This window comes from Lepus europaeus, chromosome 14 (genome assembly GCF_033115175.1).
Source record: "Lepus europaeus isolate LE1 chromosome 14, mLepTim1.pri, whole genome shotgun sequence".
Taxonomy (NCBI): Eukaryota; Metazoa; Chordata; class Mammalia; order Lagomorpha; family Leporidae; genus Lepus; species Lepus europaeus.
The window spans coordinates 39,848,793-39,859,813 of record NC_084840.1 but is presented as its reverse complement, the minus strand read 5'-3'; the positions used below and the strand labels follow the sequence as shown (position 1 = coordinate 39,859,813).

The 11,021-nt window shown below is 41.4% G+C and overlaps 1 protein-coding gene across 1 annotated transcript in view; it reads left to right on the top strand.

The window, feature by feature from the left end:
• The first annotated feature begins 2,852 nt into the window (after positions 1-2,852).
• Positions 2,853-11,021, top strand: part of LOC133773755 (dynein axonemal heavy chain 14-like) — a 39,236-nt gene continuing 31,067 nt past the window's right edge. The window contains exons 1-3 of the mRNA XM_062211341.1: positions 2,853-2,942; positions 4,094-4,231; positions 8,670-8,821. Of these exons, the coding sequence (XP_062067325.1) occupies positions 2,866-2,942; positions 4,094-4,231; positions 8,670-8,821 (367 nt within the window). The 5' untranslated portion in view covers positions 2,853-2,865. The remainder of the gene's footprint in view (positions 2,943-4,093; positions 4,232-8,669; positions 8,822-11,021) is intronic.

Here is an 11,021-nt window from a genome sequence, read left to right as displayed (position 1 = left end):
AAGTGCTGGCATCCCAGATGGACGCTGGTTCTAGTCCCGGCTGCTCCACTTCCAATATAGCTCTCTGCTATGGCCTGGGAAAGCAGTAGAAGATGGCCCAAATCCTTGGGCCCCTGCACCCATGTGGGAGACCCGGAAGAAGCTCCTGAAGGTTCCTGGCTTCGGATCAGTGCAGCTCCAGCCATTGTGACTATCTGGGGAGTGAACCAGTGGATGGAAGACCTCTCTCTCTGTCTCTACCTCTCTCTGTAACTGTCTTTCAAATAAATAAAAAGTAAATCTTTAAGAAAATCATAAATTTCTGATAAACAACTGTACCTCACAGAGCTAGAAAAATGAAAACAAGTTAAAATTAGTAGAAGAAAGGGAGGGAATAAGAAAGTACAGAACAGAAATAGCCACTAAAAAAATACAGAAAAAACCTGGGTTTTTTTAAAGATAAGAAAAATTGGCAAACCTTTGACTAAGAAAAGGAGAACTCAAACTCAGAGGAAAAGAGAAGTGCTACAACTGATCCCACAGGAATGTATAAAAAGTTGGAGATTACTATGAGCAAATATATAGCCACAAATTTGATAATTTAGAGGGAACTGACAAATTTCCAGACATATACACCTTACTCAGATTAAGTTGTGAAGATACAGATTACCCAGACAGACCAATAACAATTAAGTCTCTCAGTAAAGAAAATTCCAGAACCAGGTGGCTTTAAAGAATTTACATTTAAAGAATAGTAGCAGTTATTAATTTCTTCTAAAAAATAGGAGAGGAGAGATTTCTTCCACACTCACTCTATGAGGCCAGTACTACCTGGATAACATATCAGGCAAGAAAAAAAATACCAAAAAGAAAAACCATAGTCCAATATTCCTAATGAACATAGGCACAAAAATTCCCAGCAAAACACTAGCAAGCCAAACTCCAACACCACATTATAAAGATTATTTACCATGATGTAATGGGATTTATACCAAGGGTGTAAGGATGGCTCAACAGATGCAAACCAATAAATGATAGACCACATCAACAGAATGAAGGACAAACAACATGTAATCATCTCTGGTAGGTGCAGAAAAGGCATTTGGTAAAATCCTACATCCCTTCATGGCAAATACAATGAACAAATTAGGTGTAGAAGGAATATACCTGAACAAAATAAAAGCCGTACATTAAAACTAACAGCTAACACCATACTGAATGGAGAAAGTTGAATGCTTTCTCTTTAAGATCCAGAACAAGACCAAGATACCTTCTTTTGTTAAAAATTTATTCATTTTTATTTGGAAGACTGGAAGGGAGGGAAATATGGAAGGGAGTTGGGGAGAGAGAGAGATCAACCTTCTATCCCCTGGCTTGCTCACCTAGGGCTGGGCCAGGCTAAAGCCAGGGGCCATGAACTAATAAATTCAGCAAAGTTAGGGGACACAGAATCAATGTTCAAAGATCAGGAGTGCTGTTATACATCAATAGCAAATTATCTAAACAATCAAGAGTGGAATCCTATTTCCTATAACTAAAAATAAATACCTAATTGGTTAAACTTGGAGGTGAAAGATCTCGACAATAAAAACTATGAAATGTTGATGGAAGATACTGAAGAGGGCACAAGGAAAAGACATGCTGTGTGCATGGATTGAAAAACCAACATTGTTAAATGTCCACATGACCCGAAGTGATGTGCAGATTCAGTACATTCCCTATCAAAATACTAGTGACATTTTTCACAGAACTAGGAAAAAAACCATTACTAACACTTGGGAACCATGAAAGACCCCAAATATCCAAAGCAGTTTTAAGTACAAAGAACAAATCAGTAAGCTTTAAAATATATTACAAAGCTACCACAATTAAAACAGCATCATATTGGCAGAAAAACAGACACACAGGCCACTGGAACAGAATAGGGACTATAGTGGTAAACTCACATACCTATAGTCAACTGATCCTTGAAATAGGTGCTAAGTGCCTGTGCTGGAAAAAAGGACAGAGTTTTCAACGAGCGGTGCTGAAAAAGTTGGATATCCATATGCAGGAGAAAGAAGCTAGATGCTGTTACTCACCATGTGCAAAAATCAATCAAAATGGGCTAAAGACCTAAATGTAATACCCCAAACTGAAACTACTAGAAGAAAACATAGGGGAAATGCTTCAGCATATTGAGACAGGCAAGAGCTTTTTGGATCAGAACCTAAAAGCTTAGGAAACAAACTCTCTATGTAGGTGTATATCCTTAATTAATGTTTTGGTAGGTGAGGTGTTGGCCTTTTTAACTCAAGCAAGTTTGTTAAAATGTCCATGCATCTTGTCTCTCTCTGTGGTCTGTCACTTTTCATTCAGTTTTCAGAGACTCCCTTTTTCATATCTCAAAAGCCATTCCCTTTTCACCTGCCCTGGTGTAGGTAGGGAATCCTGGTAGTACCAGGATATGGGCTTTTGATGCTTCGTGAATGGTAGAAGTAGTTCAGCAACTTGAGCTACCAGGTCTGCTGACTCTCCTAAGTTCTTGTTCATGACTTTCCCTGAGAAAATGGTCTTTAAATGAATGATTTTTAGATTAGAATTTAATATGAGCTAAAATTGTATCACATAAGCCCATCATGTAAGAAGGAAAAAAATTGCCTTAGAGAAAGAGTTAGACAACATGGTTTGCCCTTAGAAGGCTAAGTAGCTTACTGAAGGGACTACAGATTATACTAAAATACAAGAAACATAGGAAGGTTAAATTGGGATATTGAGCCTCTGGAGAAATTGGCAGCCATATATGAAGTTTTGAATACTAATAGCTGTAATTGTCAAATTCTCTACTATTAAATAATGTAAACTTTTTTATAGCCAGTGACTTCATAATTTCATCGAGACGAAAAAATGGCGAAATTTATTCCCCTTGATTTTACTACTTTAATTCAAGAAAAATGTGAAGAAGAAGGCAAGAAAAAACCAAGGTAAAAAGAAGATATGGTAAAATGAGATTTTGTTTTTCCCTAGAGTATTTCAACAATAGATGGCTAGCATGGTGAACCACTGTAGGCACACCGTGACCAGCCAAATTAGCCAGGGCACTTGGGCTGTTACTACTTCAGCACCCCATATGTGCCAAGGGTAGAAATGAGTAAGTGGATAATGACAAGGGTGGGCGTTCATGGCTGTCCCTGAGCTCCGCCTTTCCCCTCTCAATCTTCCACTCTCCCTGCCCACAAGGCTACCAAACTAAGGGAAAGAGTGGTGTCCAAGGCGGAATACTGAGGGTTCATTGAGGGGCAGGATTGAGCATGTAGGGACGGGAGAAAGGGTGGGGGTGGGGAGGTTAGTACAGTTTCAGTGGAGGAAGCTTTTCAAGATGTTATAAACCAGATAGGGACTCACAACAGGAACTGTTCATGAACAAGAAGTTGTGTCTTATTTGTCCCTGAAGAAAAGTTTACTTATGTGATTAAGCATTTTTATTTAACAGACCAAAGGCACTCCCCCTCCCCCCAAAATACAGATGAGCTGTCACAGAAGCCTGCATTTCTTCTGCCTTCTTAAAGTCTGCTCTCCTGAACAGATTATAGACAGTAATTTAGGATTTCGTTCTTGAAGTTTTTTTTTTTTTTCAACATTTACAGAGTAGACAGTTGCCTGATGTGCTGTGGGAAGATTTTGGTTTTAATCCTTAGAGGGGTTGAGTTCTCTGCTTTATTGTCATAAAGGAGAGCAATGCATAAATTCGCAATTTCAGGACACTGTTCTGAGTTCATTCTGCCACCTACCTAAGTGGGAACATTTCTGCATCCAAAACGAGATCAATTCTCTTATACCTTCTAGCTTTACATTTCTAGTAATAATATATGATACTTATTTTTATGTGAAAACCAGTTATACCTACTGGAGCACTTAACTAGACTTGCACTGTAAATGTTCCAGATCTTATTAATAGACATTACGTTGTATTATAATGTACAAAATAAATATTCAATCTTTAAGTTGTAGAGAATGTTAACCATAAGAAGCTGTTTCAGTTACAAAAGTGAAACTTCAGGTGGTTGTGCTAACAGTTCATTATTTATTGGTGCGATTGCTCATTGTTTACTTGGAATATATTTTGTCCTACCAGACATCAGACATGTGAAGAGCAGCAATCCGAAGAAATCACAGAATCAGAGAATCAACCATCTGAAACAGATGAGCAGGGAGCCTTGGGATATGACACAGGGAAGACATTCCCTGTGCCACTGAAGGCAGAGAAGAAACAAGAAACAGATGAGGATTACTATCCAGGCATGTGGATTCATGTTTTATTTCTATGGAGACTGAACGAAGTTTTCCTATAACGTTAAATTAGGAAAACAAGTGGGGCTCGTGCTGGTGCTGTCAAATAGCAGGTAAAGCCACTGCCTGCAGTGCCAGCATCCCAAATGGGTGCCGTTTTGAGTCCTGGCAGCTGCACTTCTGATCCAGCTCCTTGCTATGGCCTGGGAAAGCAGTAGAAGATGGCCCAAGTCCTTGGAACCCTGCACCCACATGGGATCCTGGAAGCAGCTCCAAGCTCCTGGCTTTGGATCGGGTCAGCTCTGGCCGTTGCTGTCATTTGGGAAGTGAACCAGCAGATGGAAGACTCTCTCTCTTTCTCTCTCGCCCCACCCCACCTCTGCCTCTCTGTAATTTGGCCTTGCAAATAAATTTTTAAAATCTTAAAAAAAAAAAGAAACAAGTAAGACACACAGAAATACTACAGTTTACTTTGAAAATATAAGGTTTGATATTTTATTAATTAGATTAGTCATGGCAATTACCTGTGCCATCAGATACAAAGCTCATTTTTTAAAGGGAACATTACCCAAATGCTGATAAACAAAAATAACAATAGAGATATCACCACCACCAAGGAGGTTGGACATTTCTGTTTCTATAGCAACCTGCAGTTGACATCACTCTATCTGAATGTCGTCTAACATGCATAGTTTTTGTTTTTGTTTTAGTTTTGAGATGATGATCTCAAAGGGGGGGGGCAACATTTTCTCAAGATCCTTGTGGCTTCTGGTTGTGCTGTGACTTCACTTTCTCACCATGGTCACAGGAAGAAATGATAACAAAAGGGAGGGCATTATACTCACAGACAGACAAACACAGCCTGAACTCCCTCATGCGTGGAGTCTAAAATAGCTGGTCTCATGCAAGTTGAGGAGAGAGTGGTGGTTATCACAGATGGGGAGGAGGGGGAGAGGGAAGGGTGAAGGCAGGTTTACCAGTGAATGCTTATTTACAATTAGGGACAAGAAGTTCGGTTCCTGGCGCATAGTAGGCTGATTACAGATAACGTTAATGTGCTATATATCTTTTAAAATGTTAGAGGGATGGGCCTTGGATGTTTTCACGATAAAGTTATGATAAATGTTGGAGGTGCTATGTAGCCCAGAAATGTAGACAGTTTCAAGTGTCATTTAAAAATAAAAGAAAGGAGTATTCTAAAGAATCAAATAATATTGATAACTTACATAAAATGAGGCCTGAAAAAGGCCCGTTGACCTTACTGACCTGAGTACTGTGCTGTTTGGGTGGAATTTCAAAGCCAGACTGGAGTGGATTATGAAAGGAACAGTAGATGAGGAAATAGAACAGTTTATTTTAGCAACTGTTTCTGAGAAGTTCAGCGGTGACAAGATTAATAACTGGAAAGAGTTGTGGCCAAAGAATGCACTTTATTTAAGGTGGGAGATGCTTGGTTATGCAAAAGAAAAAAGGAGTAGTTAAATAGTGTATGCGTGGAGAGATGAGATCCAAACAAAAGGTGGGAAGGAGTGGTCTTGCATAAGAGGAAGAACGTCCTGGCATCTTGACTAAGTCGGGAGGAAAAAAATGAGTGCAAATGTGGGTTGCTTGGTTTGTTTGGCAATGGCTAGGTGCAGGAATTCCCTTTTATGTTTCCAGGGAATTAAGCATCGAGATCAGATGAAGGAGAGAGACTGGAAGGTAAAGGCTCACAGATTTTAGGAGTATGACAATCTGAAATAGCCATTGGAAAGGATTGGAAGACCAAGTTAATGATACAATAGGATTTCTCATAGGTGTACAGAGTCTGTTCGTGGTTAACTGAAATGAATTTGGGAAATGACCAATCCATCTAGTTGTGGAGCTTAATGTGGGATGTGCCGCTATAGAAAGCTTACAGATGTGGGTTCATCCAGGGCTGATGCTTTGCCATATAGAGCAGAGAGCGCGCTAAGGATATTGGCAAGAGTGTATGGAAAGACAAAATAAACTACTCCGTATAATGAGAAGGGTGAAGAAAAATAGAAGGATGATGGGTTGTAAGAAAGCTATGGGGCAATCTGTTGGAGGTCATGATGAAGTCAGAATTCTTTGGGAGCATGGAGGCAGCCGGGAAGATGAGAGAGCAGCTGATGACGGGCACTAGGATGTAACAGTAGCCACACATGGAGCAACTATGTGGTGCTCAGCCATCTCTTCTTTAAGGTGATCTGAAAATAAAACTGTTGTAGTAGACATAGCTCAGAGTTGCTAGAATCTGTTTTTACAGTGCTGGCACAATGGTGCAGCGGGTTATCACCCTGGCCTGAAGTGCCAGCATCCCACATGGGTGCCGGCTCAAGACCTGGCTGCTCCACTTCTGATCCAGCTCTCTGCTATAGCCTGGGAAAGCAGTGGAAGGTGGCCCAAATCCTTGGGCTCCTGCACCCGTGTAGGAGACCTGGAAGAAGTTCCTGGCTCCTGGCTTCAGATCGGCGCAGCTCCAGCCATTGCAGCCAACTGGGAAGTGAACCATCGGATGGAAGACTTTGTCTCTCTCTCTCTCTCTCTCTCTCTTTCTCTCTCTCTGTGTGTGTGTGTGTGTGCCTCTCCTCTCTCTGTATAACTTTAGCTTTCAAATAAATAAATAAATCTTAAAAAAAAAAAAAGAATCTGTTGTTCTGAAGTGTGGAGAGGTGCGGCCATCTAGAAGGCAGAAGAAAGGAGCACTGGTAGCAGAGGAACCCTACTCCATGAACACTGAAGACATCCAAATGATGACAGCTTTGATACGCCCAAAGTGGGCCTTCCTGGAGCCAGAGTTCCGGGTTCACTGAGTGCCCAGGCCACCCGCGGGTATCAATGAAGAGTGCAGGAGTATCGTGTGACAAAAAGACATGCACTTCAAAGGAGCAGGATTTTATTTTGTACAGAGGGCAAGTTGGAACGATTTGGGAGTGGTGAGCGGGAGCAATGGGGGCAAGAAGCCTAATTTTCAACCTCGGGGTGTCCTGGAGTGTGGGAGAAAAACCAGCAGCTGCTTGAGAGAGTTGTGTGTCAGCGATGTCCACAGGCACAGCTGGGTTCCTGTTAAGGCAAAGAGGTGGCAGGAACTCAGAGTAAAGGTTAAAGGTAGATGAAAATTTTCACAACCTTCTCACATACACTGTCATTGTGATCTGGACAATGCTTTCATTTTCTTTTTTCTATTTTATATATATATATATAGAGAGAGAGAGAGAGAGAGAGAGAGTTATAGAGAGAAGGGGAGGGCCAGAGAGATTCTCCATCTTCCGGGTCACTCCCCAGATGGCTGCAGCAGCTGTGGCTGGGCCAGGCGGAAAAGCCAGGAGCTCCATCTGGGTCTCCCACGTGAGTGACAGAGGGCCAAGTACTTAGGCTGTCTTCTACTATCTTCCTAGGTACGTTAGCAGGGAGCTGGATTGGAAGTGGAACAGCCAGGATTCCAAGGGACAGTTTGATATGGGAAGCCAACTTTGCAAGTGGTGGCTTGTCCCACTGTGCCAACATGCTGGCCCCCAACCTCTGTTTTCTTGTCTTTCATCCCCCAGTGTATCCCCTTCTCTACCCTCTACCTCTCAACTAAAAAACCCCACCATCTTTCATCACTTGGTTCCCTGGAACAGGACAGGTGTGTGGTCTCTGAATATGCAGACTAGATATTATCTCTGTCCTCTGAAATAGGAGGTGGCTGAAATAGAATTTATTAGGTTATTTCATATGTACTTGTTTTCTTTGTAATTATTGTCTTACCCCCTATTGCCTTGTAGCTCAGCAGCTTGTGCTATATAAATACTTATTAAATAAATGAGAATGAGTACAATCTGTTTACCTCTCAAAAACCTTATTTTGAATAACTTCTATGTGCTGAAAATCTACCAATTAGGCAAGCCTTAGAAGAAATATGAAAAATAGTCCTTTTACTACTTTGCTACATTTATATAAAAATATGTTCTATATTCAGGTAACAAATTACAGTTAGTAAAAAAGATTTTCTTCTATTTCATATGAGGAGTCACATTTTCATGATTTAGAGTAGTAAAATCAATTGCTTCTCAACCTTGTGGCTAAGATCATGTGTAGAGTAACAATAAAATCAACAACTGTTTTTTACCTTAATGAGCACTATGTGCTTTAAATGAGTCAATTCTTCAAACAGGCCTAAGAGGTTCTTACTGCAAAAATCCTTCTTTGGGAGATGAGGAAAGCAAAGTAGACAGATAACTAAGAAGGCGAAAATGCAGAAGTGAGTGGCCACACTTGCATCTGAGCTTGGAACCAAGGCAGTTTGGTGCCGGGCCGGTGCCTTTAACCGCTGTGCTTTCCTGCCCCACACGATGAGCAACTGCGTTGCTTGGTATGTGTATATGGTATTATTTATAGTGCATGCTAGCCCTTCCATTAACTGTGGTTTTATTTTCAGATTATATGAAAGAAGCTATTGCTCAACAATGTGTAGTTGTTCCAGAACCGGATTCTCCTAAAAAGAAAGAGAAACTAAAGGAAAAAAAGGATGTCTGGCATGTTTGTCCAAAGGTCAGGAAAGCCACGTATGCGCATTACGACACCACAGGTACTGTATCGCCGAACCTGCTTGTTCAGAAAGCACACTACTCTTTCACATGATCTTATGGCTTGTGCTGGTTTTCCGACAGCCTTACCGAATTTTCTGTCTGGTTGCTTTAAGAATTGTTAAAGTGTTTTTGAGTTTGGAGAATCTGAACTATCAGTAAATTTGAAATTTGTCAGAGTGTTAAATGACTCTAGTCTTTTTTTTTTTTTTTTTTTTTTTTTGACAGGCAGAGTGGATAGTGAGAGAGAGAGACAGAAAGAAAGGTCTTCCTTTTTGCTGTTGGTTCACCCTCCAATGGCCGCTGCGGCCGGCACATTGCGTTGATCCGAAGCCAGGAGCCAGGTGCTTCTCCTGGTCTCCCATGCGGGTGCAGGGCCCAAGGACTTGGGCCATCCTCCACTGCCTTCCCGGGCCATAGCAGAGAGCTGGCCTGGAAGAGGGGCAACCGGGATAGAATCCGGCGCCCCAACCGGGACTAGAACCCGGTGTGCTGGCGCCGCAAGGCGGAGGATTAGCCTGTTAAGCCACGGCGCCAGCTTGACTCTAGTCTTAACTAATAGTTTCTGAAAGTTGTGCTTTCTTATGCAGGTTCATTATGGCTATAAGAGAAGATTTTTGAACTGCATCTAGATAAATAGATGAGTTTGGTTTTTACTCTGTTCCTTACTATTTTTTTCACGGCTTGCCTCTGGAAAGCAGCCTCTGGAACCTTGACATTCCTTGTCCTTGTCTTTGCTATTTGTTTTCTTACCTCGGTGTGAAAGAGGGAGGCAGGCCAGTCTTCCCAAATTTCCGAGCTTAAAACCCATTATCTTGAATGGGGCCCATACACCCAGCAGGCATTACCCTCCAACGTGTAGTATAGAATACGAGGGGACACAAAAGGTTATGAAAAAGCAGAAGTAAAAGATAAGGTGAGTTTTCCATGATCTTTTTGAAGCCCCTCATATGTTTTTGTTTTTAGTAAAACGTTCATGATTCTGTTAGGAATTAATCCAATTCTTTTTTTAGGAAATTTTCCAGGTTTTTGGAAGACAAGTGTTCCTTAAATTTGCTACTTACTCTGAAAATCATTCTTTGTTGTATTTGCCTTCATTTGCCTCCATTTTCCTGAAGCCTATAAGACCCATGAGATATACCAAGTCCCCCTCAAAAATGTGTACTTCTACAATATTTCTTAAGAGGACTACCCTTGCTGGTAGTTGATACTTTCCCACTTTTAATTTTTGGATGCTTCTTTCCTGTTTTAATCTACAATTCCCTGATGATTCATGAAATTGAATATTTTTAATAGCTTGTTAGCCATTTGTATTTTGCTATATATATAATATTTATTTATTTGAGAGGCAGAGTTACAGACAGAAAGGTCTTCCATCAGCTGGTTCACTCCCCACATGGCACAATGGCCAGAGCTGAGCCAATCCAAAGCCAGGAGCTTCCTTTGGGTCCCCCACATGGGTTCAGGGGCCCAAGCACTTGAGCCATCCTCCACTGTGCCCCTTCCCAGGCCACCAACAGAGAGCTGGATTGGAAGAGGAGCAGCTGGGACATGAACCGATGCCCATGTGGGATGCTGGCACCACAGGAGGGGGCTCAGCCTACTACACCATAGTGACGTCCCCTTTATTATATTTTACTTATATGTATACAATGACTATAAACTGCTTGCTCATCTTCCTAGCAAAATCTTTATTTTTTACTAGTTGGTAGGAATTTTTATAGGGGCCAGCACTGTGGTGCAGAAGGTTTAAGCCCTGGCCTGAAGGGCCAGCATCCCATAGGGGCGCCAGTTCGACACCTGGCTGCTCTACTTCTGGTCCAGCTCTCTGCTATGGCCTGGGAAGGCAGTAGAAGATGGCCCAAATCATAGGGCCCCTGCACCTTCGTGGGAGACCTGGAAGAGGCTCTTGGCTCCTGGCTGCAGATCAACACAGCTCCAGCTGTTGTGGCCAGTTGGGGAATGAAACATCGGATGGAAGATCTCTCTCTCTCTTTCTCTTTCTGCCCATCCTCTCTGTAACTCTGACTTTCAAATAAATAAGTCTTTTTAAAAAAGAATTTTTAAAAATATTTGGTATATTCATGTCAATATTATATTAGTCTCTTATAGCCTCTTATCAGGTTATAAAAATTTACTGCTATTTTTAAATTATATTTTAAATTTGCATATGATGACTTGTGTTAAGTTGCTAAGTTCTAG